The sequence below is a fragment of the Mchenga conophoros genome, linkage group LG4 (assembly GCF_057382185.1).
Source record: "Mchenga conophoros isolate Kocher_MC1m ecotype Shallow Benthic linkage group LG4, M_conophoros_male_GT1.1, whole genome shotgun sequence".
NCBI lineage: Eukaryota > Metazoa > Chordata > Actinopteri > Cichliformes > Cichlidae > Mchenga > Mchenga conophoros.
In genome coordinates, this window is record NC_140529.1 from 2,214,943 (window position 1) to 2,242,282 (window position 27,340).

Consider the following 27,340-nt stretch of genomic DNA (forward strand, 5'->3'; position numbering starts at 1 on the left):
CGCCAAAATCTCCGGCGTCTGACGTCAGTTACAACATGAGTCGCTTACCTTGTCCGTTTGAATTTTTTCAGAAATCTCTCAGTCAGAACATGCTATATCATGCTTAGGTAACTAGCGAAACTAGCAAGCTCACTTCCGCTAACTTCCTGCTAACTTCTAACTCCGTTAAATGTAATAAATTCTGTTTTCATGGATGCCTGGAAGTTAAAATTCATAGTTACACCTGGTAAAGCAGCAATGCTGATCGTTTTATTAAAGATGAAAGAATTTAGACCGTTTTTAACTCTCAGTGATGTTCGTTTGACTTTGGGACCTGAAGAGACGGAGTTTAGGACCCAGATTACTCCCAGATTTATGAGCACCTTAGTGCGACAAATACGGACAAACGACGGCCGCTTGCATGTTCTACAAAAAAACTGTGCTTTGTCGTGTATCTGACGGACAAACACCAAACCAGTTCCACATCACTGAAGTTGCACCATTTTTACAAACCAATTCTGGTTCATCCGTTTCACTCAACGATCCGCTTCCTCCCTTCTCATTCTCCATTGCCGCCATGCTTTTTCGGCCATGTGCGTATGAAAACAAAGGCACTGCGCATACGCGTTTTACCCATATTCTATCGCGATATTTCATTTTCTTATCGTTGCCTAACATTGTACTGGTATTACCGTGAATGGTATAATATGGCCCAGCCCTACTTTGGTCCTCTTGTTTGTCATCATTCTCAGACTGTAAGGAATCTTGGAGTGTTATTAGATTGCCCATTTAAATTAGAGAAGCAATTCTCCAGTTGTCAAGAGCAGCTTTTATCAGTTACGTGGAATTGCCGTAAGCAAAATCTTATCTTCCTCCAAACGATGTTGAAAAACATATTCATGCCTTTCTCACCTGTAGATTAGACTACTGCAATTCTCCCCATTCTCATCTTGCCATCCTTTTCAGTTAGTCCAAAATACCACTGCACGTTCTTTAACAGGTATTAGACGGCATGATCACATCAGTCCAGTTTAGCAAATTTAAACTTGCTCGCTGTCCGGTTTTGTTTTGATTTTAAGATCATTTTATTTACTTTGAATAGTATGACGCCCAGCTATTTAAACAAACTCTCCAACAAATATAACCTGAAAGGGGCAATGATATACTTTATATTCCTACTTCAGAGTCTAAACAGTCTTTTAAATGCCATCTTGTAACTTTTTACCATGGCTTTTAATCTGAGTTCAGTTTGAGAACCATTAGGTTTTTGGTTCATGTTGTCACACTATATTGTATTTGCTTCTTCTCATGGCTTATTTTACTGTATTTATTCTTCTGTGGTTTTCTCTTGTTCATTAATTAATTACTTTGACCCCCTTCCCCCCCTCCATTCTTTTCTCTCTTTTGTTTTTCCACTCTTCTGCTGTCGTCTCCTGATTTCATCAACTTGGCCTTCACCCAAGTTGAAAATAAATAAATAAATAAAATGAAAAGATTAACAAGTAGAGCCCACAGAGAGTCTACAGTGCTCCTCTTGGCATACCATGACTGTGCTTGCTAAATTTGCCAGACGAGTAGCAAACCATCCCTGACCCACAATAGACACTCTACTCTCTTCTGGCTGAGGACCAGAGCCTTCGATTTAGAGGTGCTGACCCTTTTTGACCCCAGAGTACCGAGTCAAACATGCAAACTCCACACAGATGTCCCAACATGCTGCCTCATACTTCCTGACACAACTGGGGAAGTACAGTCTTCCACAGGAGCTGCTGATCCAGTTCTACACTGCAGTCATTGAGTCTGTCCTGTGCTCCTCCATCCCAGTCTGGTATGGTGCAGCCACTAAACAGGACAGGAGAAGACTGCAGTGGACTGTACCGGCAGCAGAAAAGATCATTGGCGCCCCCCTGCCCTCCATCCAGGACCTGCACCTCTCAGCAACCAGGAAACGGGCAGGGAAAATCATCACAGACCCCTCACACCCTGGACACAGACTCTTTGACCTGCTGCCCTCTGGCAAACGGTACAGAAGCCTGCAGACCAGGACCACCCGACAGAAGAACAGTTTCTTTCCCCCCGCCATCTCCTTCCTAAACAGTTGAACTGTCACACTGCTAGACTGCAACTACACCTTGTGTACATTCTGTGGTACTCATTTCATTTCTGTAATCCTGTATTTTATGTATATAAGCTTTAGATTGGTTATTTGTAGTTGGCATATACGCCTTTGTGTATGTACGTGTGCATATATATATATATATATATATATATATATATATATATATATATATATGCACACGTACATATGTGTGTATTGTGTCATTTACATATTGTTGTGATTTACATTGTTGTGCTTGAGAGTCACCATCTACTGGAACTAAATTCCTTGTATGTGTTTGTGCATATACATGGTCACTAAACGCGATTCTGATCAGATTTCATGTCTGTGATCTTCTGGGGCCTGTTCTTCGTACCGCGCTAAGTGAGTTAGCTGGATGAGATTGTTGACGATTTCGCGTGATCCTGGATCGTTCGGTTCCCCGAAGCTCATCCGGGACTTGCTGTCATAGCAACAGAGCCGTAAGCGTAAACCTGCTCCTGTTTACATAAAGTAAACCTGCTCCCGAGCAGGTTTACTTTATGTAAACAGGATTAGATCGCGGCCACGCAGGTATGTCCGCTTCATTTATACGAAAGCAACAGCGATATTCCACCACTGTTTCACCATAAATAAATAACATCAATGTAACTGAAGATAATGCAGCACTTGATCCTTTTATTGATGTCACACAGATACATACAGGTCATTTCCTAAAAAAGGGAAATGTACTATTAACATTCTATTACATGTATGTGATTATTACAGATGTAATTCATATTTCAGAGTAGTAATTGTAAATTACTTCGTGTAATCAAGATGAGAGACCACGGCTATAAAAGCGAAGGTGGATTTGGGAAGCCTGTCGCAGCCATGTCCTGTCCGTATACGCGAGCAACCCATTGCGGAAGGTGCAAGATTGATAAGGAGAGTCCTCAGAATTCAGCGTATATTGCGGGACAGACAGGATCCTTTAGCTCAGCGCGACAGTGTGCTCATAGAGAGATATCGATTTTCCCGTGAGGGTATTATTTACTTAACCAACTTGTTGACGAGGGGGTGCAGGACCACCACCTGTCTTTTTTTCCTCTGCCCTTTTCTTGGTTGCTGTTATGAACAAACTAACAGAGTATTACAGGCCAGTATTACCTTGCCAAGAGACGAAAAGCAATCTAAGAGATAAATATTACCATTCTGTAGAATACTCCTGTATTCCACTTTTACTTGTTCCCATGTTCTTGTGGGTCCTGTTGTGGCTCTAATGTGAAAGAGGATATAATATAACATATTATAATATAATATAATGCCATATGATATTGGACAATATAGTGTCATATGATAGATCTACCCTACCGCCTACTGGTGTTGGCCAGAGGGGCCGATGGCGCGATATGGCAGCCTGGCTTCTGTCAGTCTGCCCCAGGGCAGCTGTGGCTACAACCGTAGCTGCCTCCACCAGTGTGTGAATGTGGGAGTGAATGAATAGTGGTATCGTAAAGCGCTTTGGGTGCCTTGGAAAGCGCTATATAAATCCAATCCATTATTATTATTATTATTAAATTACCTACGAGTTTGATTTGTCAGCAACTTTCTGCCAGCCCTCTCTCCTTGCTTTTGCAGCCTTTGCAGTGTTCTCTTGCGTTTTAATTAAACTCTGAAACTCCTGAAATCCCTCACTCATGAGTTCTTGCTCTGCTGCCGGAAAATATCGAGCACGCCCCTTCGACATTTTCGCCGACCAAACAGCGGGTTGCCGATCAATGTTTCTACTATCGATGCGTAGCCCCTTTTACGACACCCAGTGATGTCACATTCCTGCATCCAGCTGTACTGATCGTCAACAGCAGGTGTGTTCGGGGAACCGGATTAGCGAGCTCACGGTTAGCGCGATGATTTGATCTTGGATGTGTCATTTGATCTTGGATGTAGTAAGCGACGTACGAAGAACAGGCCCCTGACCTCTGTATGATCTCTTATGCACCCCATACATATTCCTGCTTATGCTGCTTTAGTATTATAATCTTTGAAGATTCCCCACGATCCTTTAAAGACCAGCTGGTTCCCATCTCTCTGGGAAGCTGGGCAAATTTGGAGTGAGAAACATCATTTCACAGTTTTAAGATTTCTTAAAATCACCATTTTCCTTGATCTGACCTACACTGGGGTCAGTTCAAGGAAGATATGGGTAAAATTTGACATGGAAGAAGTTCAATGTACAAAAAAATTCTAGCAATTGTAAAACGTTATACTGTTGTAAAACAGTTTTTGGGTCCACATTCAGAACTAGATTTCTCTGAAAAGATTTGGACCTTCACAATCCTTAGGGAAACAGGAGAATTGGAGTTCGGCTCAGTTTGGGGCAGACATCACAAACAAGGATCAACTCTGTCATTTATTGTTATACTCAGACTTGAAGAGATAGATACACAGCGGTGTCCTTTATCAAGGCTTTATTTATGTTTTTTTCTCATTAAAAGCAGTACAGAAAAAGAAAAACGCTGGCTTTTTGTCTGTGACATACAAAATATGTACAAACAGTAATAAAAAGGAAGGACATGGAACTAATGACAGAATAAAGCAGCACATTGAACAGTATGACTCCACTCTGTCTGATACTGACAGTGCAGAAAAACAGAACATAACACCGGGGCTGTAAGAGACAGAACAGGTCAACTACTAACTGGAAGTTTGATGGTTCAACATATATGCATATCCTTGTGCAAGATACGAACGCCTAGTGCATTCATCTGAGTATAAATGTGTATGAGTGTTGGATAGAAAGCCCTTCATGATTGTATGAATGAATGTGAATGGGTGAATATGTCAAGTAAGAAGTGCTTTGACTGCTCAAGAAGAGTAAAAAAAAGCAGTATATAAGAAGTGTATATGAGTGATTCACTGATCCATGTCACTAGGATTTACAGTAATGACATCAGAATGTCACTCGGACTGGAGAAACGAACAAATCGAACTACCAGAAGGCAACATTGCAGACAATGAGAACAGTACCTGGGAATCCCACACAAATGGGAATCATGAAGAGGCCGGTAGGAATGCTGCAACTACCAAATACCTGCAGAGTAAGGCACGTCCTGAGGAGTTAGCTGAATGGGAAGACCAAGATCAACATCTACACCCTGCCGATTGTCAGGTACACTGCTGGGATAATAAGCAGGCTAAAGGAGGTGATGCCTCTGACATCAAGGCAAGGAGGTTCCTACCATGCATGGAGAGTTTCACCCCAAGTCTGCACCCTGAAACTGTACGGTAAGTGGAAGGAGGCCAAGGACTAGTGAGTGCCAGAACCACTATCCACGATGAGACAGCAAAGATTCATGAGTACTACAACTGATGTATGAAACCTGAGAAAGGGATAGGCCCTGCATGGCAGGGGAAGAAGTGGCTGATATCAAGAAATCCTACCAGTGGCTGGACCAAGCTGGACTGAAGGACAGCACAGAGGCACTAATCATGGCTTTAAGCACATGGTCTTTAAAGGCTGCATCTACAATACCAGGCAAGACCCCAGATGGAGGCGGTGCAACACTTTCTCTCTGTCGCCATCTCTCACATATAAATGGTCTGACTGTCATGTAGCGCTTTTCTACTCTCCCAGCACACTCAAAGTGCTTTAAATACCATCATCATTTCTCACGTACACTATATTGCCAAAAGTCAAATTCAACAGGCAGCAGCTGTAACCTGAAAATGCTTAAAAAGGTTTTCACTTTTTTTCCTCCTCTGACTAGAAACAGGATGTCTGACCAGGTCCTTTGGTTCAGAAGACCCTGCATCGTTACACAATAAACACTTTCCCCCACAACACTACTGTTTTTGGATTTTCAGTTTTATTTGCATAGATAAGAGAAGATTGAAAAGAAGAGCTGAGTGGTTTAGAGACATTATACCAATGTGTTCAAAAACAGACTAGAGACTCCGGTCCCGGATATGAATGTTTTTTGTGTGTGTCAGACTCAGGACTGTCTGGTCAGCCTCCAGGTGATGAAGCTTCCTATAGACATGCCAGCGAGGAAGATTATGATAAGGCCGTAGCTGTGAGAGCTCATTGACGACACCCTCTGGATGGATGCAGCTGCTAACTCTGAGAAGCTGTTGATCTGTGGACATACACATACATAGTCACTGCTTCCATTTGTGCAACATCAGTCACTAACGGTTTACTGTTCAAGATCTATGTGTAACTTATAAACATACAAAAGTAAAATGCATAAATACAACTCCTCAAAATAAAATACTGTATATATGACCACAAAAAATGAGACTGAAAAATTTCCTTTAGATCAGACATGTCAAGGTGCCCAGGCCGAATATATCTGTATCCAACCTTTGACTGAAATTCATATGTGAATTATTAATGTATGAACTATACAGAGAGAGCATGCCACAGCCACACCACTCATACAAGTCCCAGAATGCAGTGCAGCAGCCGCTATGCAGATGGGGATTGTGACATCATCAATGCTATGCATTATGGGAATGTTTTTTGTCCAACTTAATAATGGAATACAGGAAGAGGCTGCGTTTGGGCTTTAAACTGTGAACATTAGTAACTGATAACAATGGTGACATAACCATACTTATGGCTGAGTATAACTGGTTTTATGGACCTGACTCAGACTTGTGTTTTTCAGTTTGGAAGCAGCAACAAGGAGCTGGTGAAGCAGCTGGAAAAGGGAAAAACAACATGTCAGACAAGATCTTTGTGATCTTTGATCTTTTTCTGAAATATTATTTATCAGTTCTCAGTGTCATACAAAACACTCAATTACTTTGTGTCTCAGTGTGACCGATATGTCCACAAAGTTTTCAAGGTGCCATTGAGAGTCTTTAAAGGTACCTATTAATAAATAAATGTAAATAATTTACACAATCTGTAATGCGACTATCACTGAAACCAACCAGCTGATCTTCACCACAGCAGTTGTGATTACTGAAGCGTCCGACGTGTGCTCTCATTGGCTGGGGAACAATACGAGAACAGCAGCCCCACCCAGGCTGGAGATCAGTAGAGAGAGCAATACTGGAGGAGCATAGGGGAGAAGGATGCAACCCATAACTCCAGGATCCAGTACCCACAGACTGAAATCTTTGCCCATTCTTCTTTGCAAAACAGCTCCAGCTCAGTCAGATTAGATGGACAGCGTTTGTGAACAGCAGTTTTCAGATCTTGCCACAGGGTCTTGATTGGATTTAGATCTGGACTTTGACTGGGCCATTCTAACACATGGATATGTTTCTTTTAAACCACTCCATTGTTGCCCTGGCTTTATGTTTAGGGTCGTCGTCCTGCTGGAAGCTGAACCTCCGCCCCAGTCTCAAGTCTTTTGCAGACTCCAAGAGGTTTTCTTCCAAGCTTGCTCTGTATTTGGCTCCATCCATCTTCCCATCAACTCTGACCAGCTTCCCTGTCCCTGCTGAAGAGAAGCCCCCCCAGAGCATGATGCTGCCACCACCATATCTGACAGTGGGGATGGTTCAGAGTGATGTGCAGCATTTTGCATTTTGGCCAAAAAGTTCCATGTTGGTCTCATCTGACCAGAGCAGCTTCTTCCACATGTTTGCTGTGTCCCCACATGGCTTGTGGCAAACTGCAAACGGGACTTCTTCTGGTTTCCTGTTAACAATGGCTTTCTTCTTGCCACTCTTCCATAAAGGCCAACTTTGTGCAGTGCACGACTAATAGTTGTCCTGTGGACAGATTCCCCCACCTGAGCTGTAGATCTCTGCAGCTCGTCCAGAGTCACCATGGGCCTCTTGGCTGCATTTCTGATCAGCGCTCTCCTTGTTCGGCCTGTGAGTTTAGGTGGACGGCCTTGTCTTGGTAGGTTTACAGTTGTGCCATACTCCTTCCATTTCTGAATGATGGCTTGAACAGTGGGATGTTCAAGGCTTGGGAAATCTTTGTGTAGCCTAAGCCTGCTTTAAATGTCTCAATAACTTTATCCCTGACCTGTCTGCTGTGTTCTTTGGACTTCATGGTGTTGTTGCTCCCAATATTCTCTTAGACAACCTCTGAGGCCGTCACGGAGCAGCTGTATCTGTACTGACATTAGATCACACACAGGTGCACTCTATTTAGTCATTAGCACTCATCAGGCAACGTCTATGTGCAACTGACTGCACTCAGACCAAAGGGGCTGAATAATTACGCACACCCCACTTTGCAGTTATTTGTAAAAAATGTTTGGAATCATGTCTGATTTTCGTTCCACTTCTCACGTGTGCACCACTTTGTGTTGGTCTTTCATGTGGAATTCCAATAAAAGTGATTCATGTTTGTGGCTGTAATGTGACAAAATGTGGGAAAGTTCAAGGGGGCCGAATACTTTTGCAAGCCACTGTAAATACACACAAACATAAGCTGGCAACTCCAAATTTTCATGCTGGCATCAACGGGGTCTCTCAATGCAACAACCCACTGTATAGAAACAAATAAGAAACAAAAACGAATATGCAGTACTTTATCTACACCTGTGTATAATCTCAAACATGGGGTCTCAGGGAAAAAGACAGTGAAGATCTATTGGTGTATAACGTACCCAACCTCCGTGTTCCAGAATCCAGCCCAGCAGATTGTTTTTGAAAAAGTTCACTGCCCAGGTAAGGACCTCTCTGACCGACTGAGGGAGGTGAGCCTCGACCATCTGATGGATGAACACACAGGTGAAGTTATGGTACTGCAGCCGTCTCCCAAAAGAAGGTAAGAAACATGGGTGAGAGTGGTGTGTCACACTGGATACGTGGGACTATAGACACACTGTTCATTTGGAACATTTTATAGCTCTTTTTCTGAAATTATCAGTTCTCAGTATCATACAACACACTCTTTCACTGATTTTGTGTCTCACTGAGACCTATATCTCCACAAATTTGGGATATTTTGCAGGCAATAGTTATGGTACTTATGTCCACTAAGCAATTTAAGCTAAATCATTCACAGGTGCATGAGGTCAACTTTAATTCTGAGAAATTCACGTCGGCAGTAATGACACCCGGTTACGCCAATCAGAGGTCACTAAAATCAATATTGAATCGATGTGCAACTTTGCCAAAACAATGTGGGACTCTGTAGTTTTCTCTGATCCCCTCCCCAATCAGACCAGGAGTGACATGTTTAGCCGCATGTTCTCCTTAAATTGCTGGCTGTCTGAGTGGTGTCCCAGAAACGATGTGGGCTTCATAGATAATTGGCAAACCTTCTGGAGGAAACCTGGTCTTGTTAGGAGAGACGGCATCCATCCCACTTTGGATGGAGCAGCTCTCATTTCTAGAAATATGGACAAATTTATTAACCCCCCAAAATATGACTATCCAGAGTTGGGACCAGGAAGCAGAGTTGCAGTCTTACACGCCTCTCTGCAGCTTCTCTCCTCCTGCTACCCCCCCAAAAACCCATCTCCATAGAGACTGTGTCAGCTTCCAAACAGACAAAAAACACAAGAAGTTTAAATATTTATTGACTATTTATTGGGAATTTTAAAATCAGTTGGTAGCCTTATTTCAGATCCTGCACAGCTGCTCCTCGTCAAGGAATGTGGTGGTTGTCTGTCAGGAGAGAAGAATGGTGATTGAGATTGTGATTAAGGTTTACCAGTAAGGAAAACTAATGCAAGTGTGTGTGAAATCTAGGAATAAAAGTGGTGCAAATAAGTGTAAGATAATGATTACTCACCTTTCTTGCCTGTGTCCTCTTCAAGGTGTTTGGGCAAATGTTTCCCCGGGGGTCCAGACACCATTTAAAGGTTCCGGGAGAGACCATTGGTAAAGAGAGTGTGGTGAATCTTGTTGTGCTTGGGTTTCTGGGTTTTTATAATATTGGGTTTGGTGTAACATTAAAGTGTGAAATATTTATTAACTCATTCACTGCCAGCCATTTTCAAATCAGGTAACTCCCCACTGCCAGGGTTTTTGAGCATTTTTACTCATTTTTGAAGAGCCACAGAAAACTGTGTGTTATGATCATATAAACGCTGAACCTACCAAAATGAAGAACAGACTCTCTTCTTTCATCCAAAAAAAAAAAAGCTTGTTTCTACCATTTTCCATTCTTTAGTAATCGGCTGTAGAAGAGAGGTGGGTTCCACCAAAAATGCCTGTTTTGACCAAAAAAAGGGAGAAAACGAGCTTTTTGTGAAAAATACATTTCAAGCAGAAAAGTGCCTTTGACACTAATATTTCTTGCTTTGTGACGAGGTTGTATTCTAGCCCCTCCCATTGAAAAACGTAATTGACGTCTATAGACGTCAATGGCAGTGAATTAGTTAATATGTAAATGTGAAAATGTATTTATGTATTTATTTATTCTAATTAATATATTGTATACTGTGGTGGAAGGTTGGGATTTAAGAATTTACCTGAGAGTGGAATAATGGTTAAGTCTGTGACAGCTGAACATATGTAAGGCTGCCAGTTGTCATTAGAGGATGGATTTTTGTGCTGTGAAGAAGCTCGACAAATTAATTGTTGTAAGGAGAGCTGTATAGGAAATAAATGCTTTTTTTGTTCCACTACGCTTGCCTTGGTCCATCTCACTGTGTTTCCAGCCGCTAAGGGCCGCCCTGTTACAGTTAGAAATATCCTGTCTCAGAGTGACGCTGAAAAACTAGTTCATGCATTTATTACTTCCAGGCTGGACGACTGTAATTCATTATTATCAGGAAGTCCTAAAAACTCCCTGAAAGCCTTCAGCTGATCCAAAATGCTGCAGCAAGAGTCCTGACAGGGACTAGAAAGAGAGAGCAGATTTCTCCTGTTTTGGCTTCCTGTTAAATCCAGAATTCTAAATCCTGCTCCTCACATACAAGGTCTTAAATAATCAGGCCCCATCTTATCTTAATGACCTTGTAGTACCATATCACCCTATTAGAGCACTTCGCTCTCGCTCTGCAGGCCTACTTGTTGTTCCTAGAGTATTTAAAAGTAGAATGGGAGGCAGAGCCTTCAGTTTTCAGGCCCCTCTTCTGTGGAACCAGCTTCCAGTTTGGATTCAGGAGACAAACACTACCTCTACTTTCAAGATTAGGCTTCAAACTTTCCTTTTTGCTAAAGCATATAGTTAGGGCTGGACCAGGTGACCCTGAATCCTCCCTTAGTTATGCTGCAAAAGACGTAGGCTGCCGGGGGATTCCCATGATGCATTGAGTTTTTCCTTTCCAGTCACCTTTCTCACTCACTATGTGTTAACAGACCTCTCTGCACTGAATCATATCTGTTATTAACCTCTGTCTCTCTTCCACAGCATGTCTTTATCCTGTCTTCCTTCTCTCACCCCAACCAATCACAGCAGATGGCCCCGCCCCTCCCTGAGCCTGGTTCTGTCGGAGGTTTCTTCCTGTTAAAAGGGAGTTTTTCCTTCCCACTGTCGCCAAAGTGCTGTACATAGGGGGTCATATGATTGTTGGGTTTTTCTCTGTATCTATGAAGCGCCTTGAGGCAACTTTTGTTGTGATTTGGCGCTATATAAATAAAACTGAACTGAATAGAAATGAGTTTCTTGTCATGTTGGAAGTTTTAAATATCTCTCTGGGTTCTCTTTGCTTGCCCTCCTCTCTCCTCCTTTGTGACTATGCAATTTAATTATAGTTACCGCCAATTTAAGAGCAGGTACGCTAACATAAACATTACTATACAGATATTAACATAAACAAAGAATCAATGTGACGCACTAACTGTAAAGCTTACGTCTCACCTCCAGGGGGCAGTGCTTTGGATATTCTGCATTTAACTTTATTTTCTGCGAAATGCTTTCACATTTTTTTAAATCTCAGTTTCCATTTTCTTCTGTCCTCCTGTTTTGCTGTTCGTGATGAGGATCTGATGTCCTCGTGCTGGCGTTGTTCCCACATCATCATAATAAATGTTGTTCCAGGTTCAACATTGCAAGTGACCAGTCACATTGTTGTGACGTCATACTTCTGCAAGCCAAGCGATTCATTCATTTATGAAATTTGAATTTTGCCAGGACAACCTGTATAATGCTTACCGTTTGTTTTTTAAGACTTTTTTTCCGAAGTCGCAAAAGTATGACGTCACAACAATGTGACTGGTCACTTGCAATGTTGAACCTGGAACAACATTTATTAAGATGATGTGGGAACAACACCAGCACGAGGACATCAGATCGTGCCTTCTTCTTGGTGCAGTCTTGGCAGACAATATAAGCGCTACTCCCCCAATAGCTTCCTGTAGTGTACTGCAGTTACAAAAATACATTTACGTGGTATTAGTCTAGTGTTGACAATAAAATTCACATTTTTGTAGTCGACATCATCGATTATGATCATTGCAGACCTACTGTAGACTACTATACTGTTTTGCTCCTCTGGCACACAAACTGAAATCAGCTGACTGTAGAACTCATAAGCAGAATTGATAGGCAAGCTGAATAACAACTCAAAGGACCTGAACTACCAGGAACTGCTTCTGTAGAAAACTGGTTCTCAGTTCCCATCCCTACTAATGATGCTAAAATAACAATGAAATCACTAAAACAATAACGACTGCTTTAGATTCTCAGACGTCCTGGAAACTGAAACCAACTCACCTTGACAGCAAGCCTGCCGGCTACATAGATGAGCACAGCGATTCTCTCCCAGGTGATGCCGTCCTCAAACACTTTGTCTGCCACTCGTCTCAAGTTCTCTGACTTGGAGCCAGAGCCAGAAGCCACACCATCTATCACACTGCAACAGAACAGCCACAATGTAAGCAACCTGTTTTTGAAAACACGTAGAGCCCTTAAAATTGCATTCTGACTGACAGACGTTTATAGTTTATGACAGAGACATGAAACACTTGTCTGCACACCACAACTTCCATCAGCAGGGCGTCTACTTATCTCTACTTAATCAAACTGTACGCTGTAAATGCTTATTGAGCCAACATTAATCTGCTGCATTCATCCAATAATCTACAGTATTTTTGTACTAAAGCAGTCTCCTAAAATGAGATCTGAGGATGAAAAGCTCACTCTTGAAACTCTTGGTCATGCTGCACTCTGTCACCGACGATACGTATCATTTTGCTCAGCTGCTTGACCAGCTTCTCCTCCTGCTCAGTCTTCCCCTCCACAGCCAGTGGAGTGAGAAGCGGGACATCCTCTGAGGGCACATCCTTCAGCTCTTCCTCTATGACTCTGTTAGAGAACACACAATTAGGTACCCGTGACCCTAACTCTGAGCTTAACATGGCTTCTTAGACTAATATTAGCTAAACAGTGTTCCCACTCAGAATCATTAAGGTTTTTGACACTTTATATTACACATTTACTGTGGAAAGAAACGGTTAAAGTGCATTTTGTAAGGACAACGCTGGCAAGCACAACAAAACAAAAACACATGACATCCCTTTCCTATTGGTGGAAAAATGTACCATGTTAACCAATAAAAAAATAATATGGCAACTTGTGACATTTGATTGTTTAGGAAGAGGAGAAAGTTTATAAGTGATGGTGGCGAGGGAGAGTAAGCGAGCGATATCCATAGCAAGTTTTGAGACGAGAGAGATTTGTGGCGTTTAGTGTGTTTAGAGTGTAGTTAGTGGGTTGTGCTGTCTTGTGTAGTTAGTGTGTACTGTAGTTATTGTTTTGTGTGTCAAAACGATGAGGGCACTGCTGAATGTCACAGCTGCTGCCAAAAAGTCACCAAAGGCAGACGGTGATGTAAACGCTGTCTGCAGGTGGAACACAGGTTAGGGCTGCTCAATTAATCGAATTTGAATCACGATTACGATCTGGGCTTTCAACGATCATTAAAAATGACTGAGCCGATTATTAGCCCCTCCCTCGTGCTTTACTCTGGCGCTGCTCCGTGTGGCAAATCAAGCGCACCTCTCTGCGTTTCGAACATGCATCACAACAATTAAGAGGACCCGAGGGAAGCTCGGAAAGCTAAGCAGAAGTTATTTGGAGAGGAGAGTGACTGCCGTTGGTTGAAAAGCGGTAAAAAACTTCAGTGGTGTGGAAACATTATGGGTTCAGTCAGACGTGGATCAAGTAGACACAGTGTGTAAACTTTGCTACAATGTAGCTGCACCACAGAGCAACACTGCAAAGTTCACTAAACATAGATGTTTACATTTTTCATTTATTTTTATATTGCAAACATTTGCACTGTTATCAGTATTTGCACACTATTTTATATTATTTTTTGACAATCTTTAGAGTCATTATTCAATACATTGTTATTGTTAAATAAATATCGTCAAATAATCGAGATCTCAATGTCAGTGAAAATAATCGTGGTTATCATTTTTGCCATAATCGAGCAGCCCTAACACAGGGGGAGTGTTTTTCAGGCCTGCTGGTTTTAGGCCTGTGATATGGAAACTAGGAACACTCCTCTGACCCATGCCTCCCCCAGTCCACTAAATATCAAATCCCCCCACCACGATGTCCATAATCTGCCTTACTAGAAATACTGAGATCAATTTCAGTAAAGGTTACATTTGTATCCTCTAAGCAGAATGCCAAAGACTGCGTGGTCAAATGTTTGTTCACGTCAGACGTATTTCCCCTCTTTGTTGTCTTCAGTGTTAGCGTCATTACTAAAAAAACATTATTACACATCTTACAGAGAACTTAATGAATGCAGTAAGTTACACCCATGAGAAAGAAATTCATTATACTACTTGTTACATTGTTTTCATGTTACTCTGAAGCACACCGTCTCATAATTAAAGATTAACAATATAAACGTGCAGGCCCGTAGGTTTATATCAGCAGCACAAATCACTCTCCTAATGAGGACATGTGATCTTTCTCTTAGTATTTAGGTATGAACACAAAGCAACAACACAAATCAGCTGATGTGATTAGCTGTGGGATAAAGGCATGTGGTAACCTGTGATGCTGTGAACTGTTTGGATGTACTTGGGAAAAGAGATTATTTTATTGGACAAAATACAGTGATTGCATCGCTAACTGCACAGCTACTGTACGGCATCTCATCTCCATCAGAAATGAGCGCTACCACCGTGTCATCAGCATATTTGACTTCGTATCAAGTACTTTTTTAGTACCTGGTTCCTGGGTGAGCAGGTACTAAAAAAGTCATCAGTCAATGCGTCTCGTTCACCAAAATCAAAACCACCATTTTTGAAACCTGGAAACGAGAGAAACGGCTGAAAAACAACACCGTGATCCCCGAGTCTGATGAACGCCACAGACCAAGCAGCAGATATATTCTTGCCTTGAAATCCACCTTTGTTGTAGCGCCTGTGTCGCATGTTATTTACGTATTGCTATGACGACAGCCACGCACATTACAGTGCTCTTCTGTAATGGAAAACCAGTTGATCTGAGTAGATCAGCGGGCCCCAACATTTTTTGCTCCACAGACGGTTTAATGTCAGACAATATCTTCACGGTCCGGCCTTTAAGGCGTGGCAGATGAATACAACAAAATAAAATGATCCGAGACAAAAACTGTGGTACTTTGTAAATATAATAATAAACTAATTCACTGTGTAATTGTGTACATTTTTTAGCAGCTTCTTCCTGAAGTGCGCCAACAACACAGAGTAACGTCCTCCTCACTGCCCCTTAATGCTCTCTGGTCGCTATGGTAATGCGTACATTTTTCTTTCAAAATAAGACACACAACTACAACACGGGAAAGACCCAGGGGAACCGAGTTAACGATAAAACCCCTGAAAACCATAAATTTCACACCCGAGCCTCAACTCTCGCGGCCCGGCACCAAACGACTCATGGAGTAGTACCGGTCCGTGCCCCGGGGGTTGGGGACCGCTGGAGTAGCTACTAAAAGGGGATATTGATCGAGGAGCAGGTAGCAAGAGGAGTCTGAAGGCAGTTTGATGGTAAGGATGTCTGGGATTATGATGTTCAATGCTGAGCTGTAGTCCACAAAGAGCATCCTGATGTAGCTCTTCCTGTTCTACAGATGGCTCAGTGCTCTGTGAAGGTTGCTAGTGATGGCATTCGCCGCGGATCTGTCCCACTAGTAGGACACATGTTGGTGAAATTTGAAGAGTACAGATTTCACACATGCCTTATTAAAGTCCCCAGCAGCAATATGGATGCCCTCACAAGGTAGCTAGAAAAGGGCCTACACTGAATGGACATGGGCTCTTCTTGTGAGTAGTGACCTTTTATAATTGAAGGTTTACTTTAAGGTTTTGCATAATCAGTGTTCATTACTAATGCTGTACTGCCCTCTACAGGATTAACATCAATTAATTTTTACTTAAATATTCAGCTGGGATAAGTGATGGTGGAAAGAATGTTACTGTAGTTACAGGAACGACAAAGCAGGTAAATATTAGAAAATAACATGTACTTAATTTTGTATATGCTATTAGACAGATTTACTAAGTGAGGAAAATTACTGTGAAGTCACAATCACGGGGTGATCTACTGACAGCGCGCTAATTTATATACAAAGATGCAGCCAGTTGTCAGTAAGAACCAACATTCTGAGAGCGCACCGATTATATATAAACCAATATAGGTGTGAAAGTGTTTCATGAAACAGCGAGGCGATTCAGATTAAAGCCAGGAGGATGAATGAAAATCATGCGTTTGATATAAGAAACAGCCCTGGAGCAAGGATTTTTAGGATTAGGACTCAGATGCAGGAAAACAGCATAGGATCAATGTTCCCAAATGTATCTAATGCAGGAAAATGTCCAAACACCGGGGAGGTTGCAGTTGGCATGTCAGCCTCATCAACATAAATTCGTTGTGTAGTCAAACCCTGGTGTTAGTTCACACAAAGAGTGTTTTTAAAGCTATTTCAAAGGATGTTCTAAACAATAAATAACTGATTCCAGGATAGTATATATGTCAGGATCGAATATGAAGTGCTGCACAATTACTACAAATGATCCCAAAAGTTTGATTCTGTTCATCTGGACGTAGCGAATGAAGAATGGCCCGGGAAACCTGCAGACTGAAGAAGTCACCTGGATGAGCGACGAAACATTTGTCCCACTGAAAACGTCCAGATGAACAGAATCAACCTTTTGGGATTTTCGTACCTGGATGATTGAGCGTGCATCAACACATACTAAAAATTAGATTACATATGTTAAGAGATTTGACATCTATACTTAGCCTGTAGAAAAAGGCCAATAATTCTATGACACAGTTCTTTTTATGACTGGTGCGGTTTACGGTGAAAAGATAATTGCAGTTCCTGTAAGATGAAAATGAAACTTAATTCAGATAAGGACTTGAACAGGGTTGGGTTCAAACGTATTATTAAGTGTTATAATTAATACAATATCTTCACATGAGCTACCACAGGAATAAATATGTTTAAAAATGTCTAATGACTGAATAATTCTATCAAGAGTTTTAATGATGAAAGACATAATCTTACTGCTTTCCTTAGTTACTAAGAAAAGCAGTGTAACCCAAAAGTCGTAATCATTTTTTACTGTGCTCCAACAACTTAAGGAACCAAAAAACATTTGTTGTAAAACATCACTGAGCACTTTGTGGCAGGTGGTTAAAGAGCAAAGCGACTGGGAAAGAGCAACGATGGAAGCATAGAACGGAACTCACTCTTTGATGAGGGCTTCCCCGATTCTCTCATCTGTGGAAGAGTAAAAACAGAACAGGTCCGTGTTCTCCGTAGTTACACTGCAGGCGCAGTAAAAAGCAACAATGACACAAGAAGTCATCTGCCGGTAAGGCGAGCTTACCTGACATGCCGTTCACCGCGCACGCCATGGTTTGAAGAGAAGTTTAATGAATGCGAAACTTCCTGAACAAACTCTGCCGCTTCTTCCTCTGAAGTTACATGAACCTTTGTCTGATTAATTAAACTAAGCAAAACACAACAACAACAAAAACAATTTACCACCAGCACGCGTCAGCTGGAGTTTCGTCGAAGTTAGAAAAGCCGACAACTGTAACAAACCCACAGCCCAATCCCGATCAGTCAACGTCATCAGTCGCCGCCCGAGTACGCTCAGAATCCCCGGATGTGTCGTTATTTTTGTGCCACTATTCTGAGCGCACGTAAAAAAAAAAGTTTGCAGGTGCAAGTGTTGCATTTTCAGGAGAAATTTATTTTGAGCGAAGAAAAGCTCAAAAGAAAAGCTCGAAAGAAAAGCATTCCTGCGTGCAAAACTGTATTTCAGTGTTTGCTATTATCCACACGCACACAGCAGCCCCTCTCCTCAGTTTTTGCACTTGCGCTTCCTCGCGATGTGTCGCTCGCGCTCTCAACTATGGCAAGCCGTTAGAGCCATAAATCGCCACTTTCCTAACCCGTTTGGTTAAGAAATGGCGTAAAAAAACGCCGTTTAATTATTCAAAACGCCGAAAAAAGCGGCGTTCTGTCCCGACAAACGCCGCTTTTTCCGCCACTCGGATGGTGCCCTGAACGCACCATCCGAGTGACGTAAAAAGCGGCGTTCAAAGACAGACGGAAACGCCGTTTTTTACGCTACTCGGCACAAAACGCCGTTTTTATGCATCTTTGAACGGCGTTTTTTACGGCGTTCTCTGCCAGCTGTAACGGCGTTTAAAACGGCGTTTTATTGAAATTATGCAGGGCACTCCCCATGGTTCCCTCATCCAATTACTTTCAACTCATTTCACCCAATCAAAGAAGAGGAAGTGCAGACCACACTAATGCATCACCGATTCACCTTGCTGCTAAGTGATTGCCTATTCAGTACCAGTGCTTGTCACAGTATTCACTTGTATTATAATCCCACTATGCATTTTGATGTGTTTAAGGCATGATCGAGCAAACAAACGACAGAATACTTTTTCTGAAACCTTAACTGTGTTACCTGTTATGGCAGCTAACAGCTTTCTGAGCTTCTTTCTTATTTTCCTCTTTACTTCTCTTAACCTTTAACTTATGTTTTAGCAATCAGATCCTGCCATCTTGCATTACCGCTTCGTGCTAGTTATGTTGACTTTTCTCTTCTTTTGTCTCCACTTTTTTCACCCGTGTTTGGACACTCGGCGCATGGCTCCTTTGTTTACATTAGGGATCAGCTGTTAGCGCTGCGCCCTGCAGCTGCGCTACCGGCAGACAGACCCTACATCCCCAGTGAGGGAAGAAACGGGGGTGATGTCTCCCGAGGACACCTCACACACCATCTCTCCTTCCTGTAATCACTTTAAATGTGAGATCGCTCCCTGTCCTCCCGTACTGGTGATGGTGAAGCCAAGGAGAGAAGGCCCAAGTAATAAACACCCGTTTCAAAGAACCGACCTGTGTCTGTGTTGTTGTGAATTCTGTCATGGAAATCAAGTGCATTTCCTGAAAGAAATCTCTCCTTCCGGGTCATCCGTGGATCGAGTTTCCTTCGAGACGTGGGCAGCGATAAGCAGAGTTTTGTATAAGATTAATTATTCAAAGTAAGCTCAGGTATGCCGTTCAGCGGGTTAGTTACAGCGCCGGGAGTAGCCTGGGAGAACAAAATGATACAGAGACTGCTTTCCCAAAATCAACTCAAAGTTTATTCTTCTGTGCAGGGTTTTTATAGGCAGAAGGGTTCGTGTGTCAACAAGTTTCAAGTTACAAGTTACAACCATATAAGGAAGTTCCCCCTAGCTCTGAAAGGGGCCTTCTATAATCTCAACATACTTTTGACAGGTCCATTAAACACTAGACAGTTAGAATCCTTTAGTGATATAAGTTTGCACATGGTAGAATACTGCATGTAGTTATTTGCATTAGGAAATGTTTAACCATATATACCTAGAGGCACATAATCAATGGTGTGTGATCTTTAGCAGGCTGCAAACTTGATGTGCACTTGAAGAATGCACTGTCCCACTATACCACAGCAGGATCAACGCAGCTATGCCTGTTCCAGTTTAAGTGCCTTCTTTACATATAGATGAACTGTTGGATTTTCCAGACCAGCAGGCCAAAGGAAGTTGCCCGTGGGGTCGCAGCAAGAGGAGATGAAGTTCAAACAAAGGGCATTGCAGAAACAGGGTCCTTTGTATAATATCATCAAAAAAGGTATTCAGTACATGCTCCCAAAATACTAAAATATCTAACATTTCCTGTATCCTTTGGGGCAACAGACCTGAGTCACACTTTTAGAGAAGTACCTGGTGAGGTGGATTGAGAGGAATATCCATGATGCATGGCAGTTTGTTCACTCACTTCCTCTCCACCACAGCTTCCGAAGTGCAGCCAATCACAGAGCTTGCTCTCCTGATCCAAGAAGAACACATCAAAGTGCGCTGCACAAGCTTGCTCACAAAAAATAGCCTGCCCATACACTGCTTGTGTACAGCTTCTGTTTTGATCTTCCAGTTCAGCAAATGTATGAAAGAAGCCATTACCAAGTTACATGGATTCTTTTTTTTTTTTTATAACTTCATGTCATATAAACTAGTTATGTTATGTGCAACACTGTCATGTGCCACTCTGGTTTTATGTTTCAAATTCGTGTAAGACATCCACAGTACTCTGATGACATTGACAAGGACATCTCCAGTTTACATGGGAAACTATTATTTCAGGTTCTTGAGATTACTTATTTACGTCACTTTTGAGAAAACGTACATACAGGTCTGATTCAAAACTGTATATCTATTTTTTTAATGCATGTTGAACGGGCAAAAATATTCCTGAGATACTGTTAACATTATTAAATTTGAAGGCTATTATACAGTGGTATTACTTTAAACTGAGTAAAACGGTATTTTGATAAAAGTTAAGGTCTCCGTTTGTTTCAGAAAGAGCATACTGTCATTTACTTGCTTTTATTATTTATTTATATGCCCTCCGCGGACCATCTCTGCACTGCGTGGGTGATTAGTGGCTCCCTGCACAGTAAGGGCTGCACACAGGGACAAGACGCACTCGGTTACGATCGGATCTTCCCTGGGCAGGGGGAGGTGATGAACTGTATGCCACTTTTTCATTGGCATACATTAAGTACAATGTTTTATTGCCTACGGTGGGGCAGGTCACATACTGGGTGAAGGTGGGCAGTGTGGAGTCCAGCGAGACATGATTAAAGTCCCCTGATATTAGAAGAAGAGCTCTCGGAGATTGCGTTTGCAGTCTGCGGACCACAGAGAGTCACAGGCTACCTCCACGGATGCTAACGGCTAATAGCGCAATGTCTGTGTTGCAGAGTTGTTCTTTCACAGCGATGTGCCCAGAGATACCACAACCGTCTTTAACAAACACTGCCAGCCCCCCTCCTTTCCTCTCACCGCTGTCTCTCGTCTTGTCCGCCCGCAGCAGCTGGAAGCCGGGCAGCCTACTCACAGAGGGAGTACCGGGATACTGCCACTGTGACCGGGTTAGCGTCATTAGCTCCTCAATCATATCAGGGAGCGATCTCACATTTAAAGTGATTACAGGAAGGAGAGAGCTAGCTCTGCTCATTACCTGTTAGCTGCCATAACAGGTAACACAGTTAAGGTTTCAGAAAAAGTATTCTGTCGTTTGTTTGCTCGATCATGCCTTAAACACATCAAAATGCATAGTGGGATTATAATACAAGTGAATACTGTGACAAGCACTGGTACTGAATAGGCAATCACTTAGCAGCAAGGTGAATCGGTGATGCATTAGTGTGGTCTGCACTTCCTCTTCTTTGATTGGGTGAAATGAGTTGAAAGTAATTGGATGAGGGAACCATGGGGAGTGCCCTGCATAATTTCAATAAAACGCCGTTTTAAACGCCGTTACAGCTGGCAGAGAACGCCGTAAAAAACGCCGTTCAAAGATGCATAAAAACGGCGTTTTGTGCCGAGTAGCGTAAAAAACGGCGTTTCCGTCTGTCTTTGAACGCCGCTTTTTACGTCACTCGGATGGTGCGTTCAGGGCACCATCCGAGTGGCGGAAAAAGCGGCGTTTGTCGGAACAGAACGCCGCTTTTTTCGGCGTTTTGAATAATTAAACGGCGTTTTTTTACGCCATTTCTTAACCAAACGGGTTAGGAAAGTGGCGATTTATGGCTCTAACGGCTTGGTATGGTGGAGAGGGTCCACACCATCCGGTTCCTTGGTGTCCTCATCTCTGCTGACATCTCCTGGACAGACAACATCTTAGCATATGTCAAGAAGGCCCAACAGTGGCTGCACTTCCTGAAGGTCCTGAGGAAGTACAAGCTGGACTCCAACCTGCTGCTGACCTTCTACCGCTCGTCTATTGAGAGCCTGCTTACATACTGCATCACAGGTACGACAGCTGCACTAAGACGGACAGAGTGAGGCTTCAGAGTGTAGTCAAGGCAGCACCGAAGATCAACGGCTGCCCTCTCCCCTCCCTGATGGACATTTATTCCTCCCGTTGCCTCAGCAGAGCAGCAAACATCATCAAAGATAGCTCCCACCCTGGTTTCAACATGTTCAATCTGCTTCCCTCAGGGAAGGTGCATCAGCACAAAGATCCACAGACTCAAGAACAGTTTCCTCCCAAAGACCATAACCACCCTGAAGTCACACATGCACCAATAACACAGTCCCATGTATTTATTTACATATTTACTTTTTTTTAATTTATTTATTTTTTTACACTGGATTGTATATATTGTATTGTATAGTGTAGAATCCCTCTTTGACAGTTGTCAGAGAACACTACAAAACAGTGTTTGGAAAATTCTGCATGCAGTTTTTTTCATGCTATGTTGTTGAGATAAAAATATCTAACTTGTACAGTATCAGTGAAATGAAAGAGCAGCTGACTAATATAAATGCTGATGCTGATAGTTGTTTTAATAAGACACAGGCTGAATATCAGATCTCAGTGCAACAAGGACTGAGTGACAATCAGATCAGTCAGATAGTGTAAGTTGTTTTTCACCATTGGTATAGCTCAGGGGTCGGCAACCTGCGGCTCTTTAGTCCTTATAGTGCGGCTCCGCGTGGTTTGGGAAAATAAATTAAAAGTATTTAGCTGAAGTTTAATTTATTTATGTTGGTTCTTTTTTTAACTTGTAATTCTAAATTGGAAGATTATTGTGATATTGAAATATATAAATTAAATTATATTCTATTATATTTTCATCACTCATAATAAGCGTCACACTCGCGGAAGCCGGTGTACGAAACGCCTGCATTTATCGAGACTTTCAGCCCCAGGTAGGCCAATTATGGATCTTCGGATCCACATTATGTCAGCAGCTGTTCTCCTCCATGAACTATGGTAACAACAAACAGCGCTCACGACTCACAGATGACAGCTTACAGTTCTGCGTAAAGATGAAAGTGACTTCGTACAGCCCCGACCTGCAGACGCTGTGCGCAGAGGTTCAGGAGCAGAAGTCCCGTTGCAAACATACCACGGCAGTCCCGACGATGTTTCCATGAACACGCTTTTCAGCCTCTCTTTATTGACCACTTTTCACACACGGCTGCTGTACGCATGCAGCCGGCTGTAGCTTTGCAGCTCACAGCCCGACACACACAAACACAACAGCATAGATCGCACAGACATTAAGGACGCTCAGGTGCGTCGCCTCCCCTGCAGCGGCGCTGCAGACCACGCCCCGCCACACACATTAACCAGGTAAAATACATATTTAGGCAGAATTTTGCAAATATCTATTTTACTTTTTTTCTTTCAGCAGCATAGTGCTTTTTTCCAATAATTTTTTTAAAAGTCAGGTCAAGGCTCCAAACTCCCAAAGGCGATATAAGGGCGGCTCACAGCAGTTTTTGTTTGCTGGATCCTTTTAGTTCAGCATCTTTCCTTTTGTTATATTTCTTTAAGAGTTCAAAATGTGTTAATTACATAAATAAAATGTAATTTTCTCTGTAGCACTTCATGGATTTCATAAGCAACACACCTTAGTTGTTCACACAAAGCATAAAGGTAAAAAACAATATACACAGTGTTATCATCATATGTCAGAAAGTATTTGCGGCTCCCAGTGTTTTCTTTTGCATGGAAACCGGGTCCAAATGGCTCTTTGGGTGCTAAAGGTTGCTGACCCCTGGTATAGCACAAAGCAACCTGTAACAGGACTGAATACAGTCTGCGCCTATTCTTCAAAAATTATACATTCAATTAATCAAAAAAGGGCTTTATTCTCATAGCTTCTTCCTCTTCTGTTATATTTAAATGCCTTCTTTCCTTAGGACTCTGTATTTGCCACTAGATGGCAGCACTCCTCCACAGCAACATAGCGAGTGAACGTTTTTAGTCTTACACAATATTTGTGCCCTGTGGCCAAGAGAACAGATGCTGCTAAATGTTTCTTGGAATCACTGCGTATTACACAGAGGACATTGAATTACAAATAAATACTCCATGCTCACAAAACTATGTGACTTGAAAAGAGTAGTCTCAAAGTGGTTTTGTCAAAATTCTACAATTGTACTGGGTCACTTTCTGTCCTGGGGAGTTCTGTTGGTGTACTCTTGTGTAGTGTGCAGTGGAAGACACACAGTATGATCAGTCTGAGCAACCAAGTTTGATGTCCCAGCCAGTATTCCCTTTGTGCAGGATGACTAAAGAAGGATAGTTATGACAATTACATCAGTGTGAACATGGTAATCTTTGAGCTCAGAATTGAATTTTTATTTGTCTTTGTTAAAGCATCTGCTTCTCATGCTGCAAAATTTTCATTTATCTTGATTCAATTTTTTGGATGCGTGGATATCTCTTCAGCATACACACATATCACTGTTCATCCAGCAAGCTGACAGGAGACATGTCTCTTCAGTTTCATAGGAAACTGCTGCCAGGCCTGGTGTTTAAATAGAGACGTGCAGTATCCACAGACATGTCAGAATCTCAACTATCTCAAAAAAATTTCTATGAACACAAAACACAGACAAAACAACAAAAAGCGGGGGCGCTAGCGAGCCAGCAATGGAGTAGGGCGTGTTTCTGAAGGCTCCTGCTAACCGATTTTCTGAAATAGTTTTTTTTTTTTTCAACCTACAAAGTCTCATTTTATGTCACAGGGGAGGCTAACAGTTTTATACACTATATTAAAGCATCATTCAAGACAAAATGGCATCTAACCTAAGGAAATACAAGTACACCGGAGGAACAGCGGCTAGGCCCGGCGCATCCTCGGGCGAGAATACCAATGGTGGCCCAAGGGCGGCGCCCGGCTCAGCGACCACTGAGGAACGGGCTCAGCAGAGTGATGGGCGCTTTGTGAGAGCGCCCATCGCTTCGTAGAGCTTCTTCAATCCATTAAAGATGATATCAGCGTGGTGTTAAAAGAAGAACTCAGGAATGCACTGAAAGAAGATTTTGATAACATTAGGGCTGACGTGCAAGAAGTGAGAAATGAGATTGCTAACAATACGTTGGCAGCGCGCGCTGAAATGGATGGAGTTAAGGCCACGGTGAAAGAAGTAGAGGACGGGCTGTCAATGTGGAGCGATGAGGTGGTCACCTTGCAATCTACGGTGAAGACTTTGAGGAAGGAGCTATCTGACCTGAAAGATAAATGTGATGACATGGAAGGCAGGATGCGGAGATCTAATATCCGTATCATAGGGGTCCCGGAGGGCCCGGATTCGAGCTCCACCACGGCCGTATCCGCGCTACTACGTGAAGCGCTGGGTATGGATAAAGATGTTATTGTCGACCGCTCACACAGGAGTCTGGCCCCGAGAAGGCCGGGTGGTAACCCGCGGGCCATCATAGCCAAGCTTCATTACTACCAGGACTGTGTGGAAATTCTACGCTGTGCCAGGACCCAAGCTCCGCTGAGGTTCAATGGACAACCAATTGCAATATTCCTGGATTTTACGACCTCGGTGGCCCGAGCTCGGGCTGCTTTTACAGAAGTCCGGAAACTTCTCCGTGAGCAGGAAGGTATCCGTTTTGGGATCAGGTTCCCAGCGCGACTTTGTATCACGCACAACGGGGAGGAGAAAGAATTTCTGGATGCGTCGAAGGCAATGGAATATGTTAAAGAACATATTATCAACGTTTGAGGAGGCTGCGCCTGGGAGCGCCAGTGCTACGGTTGGTTGTCTCAGTTATGGCTGAGTGCACATGACTCTTGTTTATTGTAGCGTTCGCACTGTGATGAAAGGTTTAAAGAGACACTACTTGTTCAGACGTTTAAACTTATTTCATAAACACATTTTGGTTCATTTTATTTCATGACAATACCATTGGGTTTTAGAAAAGTTCTATACTTTATGAGGGGCCGTACAAGCCAAAATTCATACTTTGACTCTCACATACATATATTCTTCTTTCATGCACATGTATTGTCACTCTCACATACATATATTGTCATCTCGCACACCTTTATTCTTATTTCATATCCATGTATATTCACTCTCACATAAATCCATTAATCTTCCTTTCACACACATGTATTCTATTTTTCGTAATGCTACATATTTTTATGTTGACATATATTTATTCTCCTTGCAGGTGCAGCCCTTTCTAGTCATACATATATATACATACCCTTTACCTTTCAACACATATATATTTGTACTCCTATACTCATATACACATACAATCCCAGTGTTTATCCTTTACCCTTGCATACATACACTCTGACATTCACATCTGCATTTCCTAACACAGGAAGTTAATCCTTTAAGCAGGAAGTTATTCTTAAACCAGGAAATGTAATACACTTGGAGAACTTACTTGACATACCCAGACCTAAACCAGAAGAACCAAGCAATGAAGCTGTTCAAAGTTGTCCTGCTTTCTTTGCTAGTATTGCAGTTAATTTGTCGAGTAAGTAGTAATGAAAATGAAATTAGAACTTTTTTAAATAATGTATTAGAATGTTTGGAACAAATTCAAAGAGAAGCTACAGATTCTTTTGTTCGTCAGAGGCTCCATAGAGAACTTGGTGATCACATTCAAACCTTATCTGGAATTTTGTCCATCTCAAGATTTGTTGACGATGCAAGAAATAGAGAAGCAGTGAATACATTATAGTCCTTAAATGGATGGCTAATTTTTTTACTGACTGCTTATGAAACCAGACAAGGAACTACATCTGAGAACAGACTTGTCTTGTTACCTCCACCTCTCATGACTTGCTCTCAAGGTCGACCGCGATACAGCATTTCAAGAGAGCAAATATCTCATTTAGTATCTCTTGGAATGAACTGGCAAAGCATTGCAACATGCTTAGGGGTTAGCTCCCGTACTCTGTACAGGCACAGAGAGGACCTTGGCATTGAGCCACTGACTTATGCAACATTATCCGATGAAAACCTGAACAGGGTTGTTCGGGAAATTCTTCAGTATACCACAAATGCAGGTGAACGATATGTGCATGGCAGCTTGAGATCACGTGGGTTATGAATCCAAAGGTGGCGTGTAAGACAAAGTCTAC

General features: G+C 42.3%; 1 protein-coding gene across 7 annotated transcripts; it reads right to left on the bottom strand.

The window, feature by feature from the left end:
* Positions 1–4,512: 4,512 nt before the first annotated feature.
* On the bottom strand, positions 4,513–19,455 carry LOC146575258 (apoptosis regulator BAX-like). 7 transcript variants are annotated; one of them, XM_085269920.1, is made up of 6 exons: positions 17,765–18,837; positions 17,625–17,655; positions 13,068–13,232; positions 12,642–12,780; positions 8,638–8,742; positions 4,513–6,195 (listed from the first exon to the last, which is right to left on the bottom strand). In XM_085269920.1, the coding sequence occupies exons 1-6, from the start codon at positions 17,790–17,792 to the stop codon at positions 6,052–6,054; spliced, it is 612 nt and encodes a 203-aa protein (XP_085126046.1). In that variant the 5' UTR covers positions 17,793–18,837; the 3' UTR covers positions 4,513–6,051. The 7 variants fall into 7 exon arrangements, with proteins under 7 accessions (XP_085126046.1, XP_085126044.1, XP_085126043.1 ...); XM_085269918.1 differs by lacking the exons at positions 4,513–6,195; positions 8,638–8,742 and adding exons at positions 12,020–12,290; positions 19,297–19,455 and having other exon boundaries at positions 17,765–17,852; XM_085269917.1 differs by lacking the exons at positions 4,513–6,195; positions 8,638–8,742 and adding exons at positions 12,020–12,290; positions 19,297–19,311 and having other exon boundaries at positions 17,765–17,887.
* Between the last annotated feature and the right edge of the window lie 7,885 nt (positions 19,456–27,340).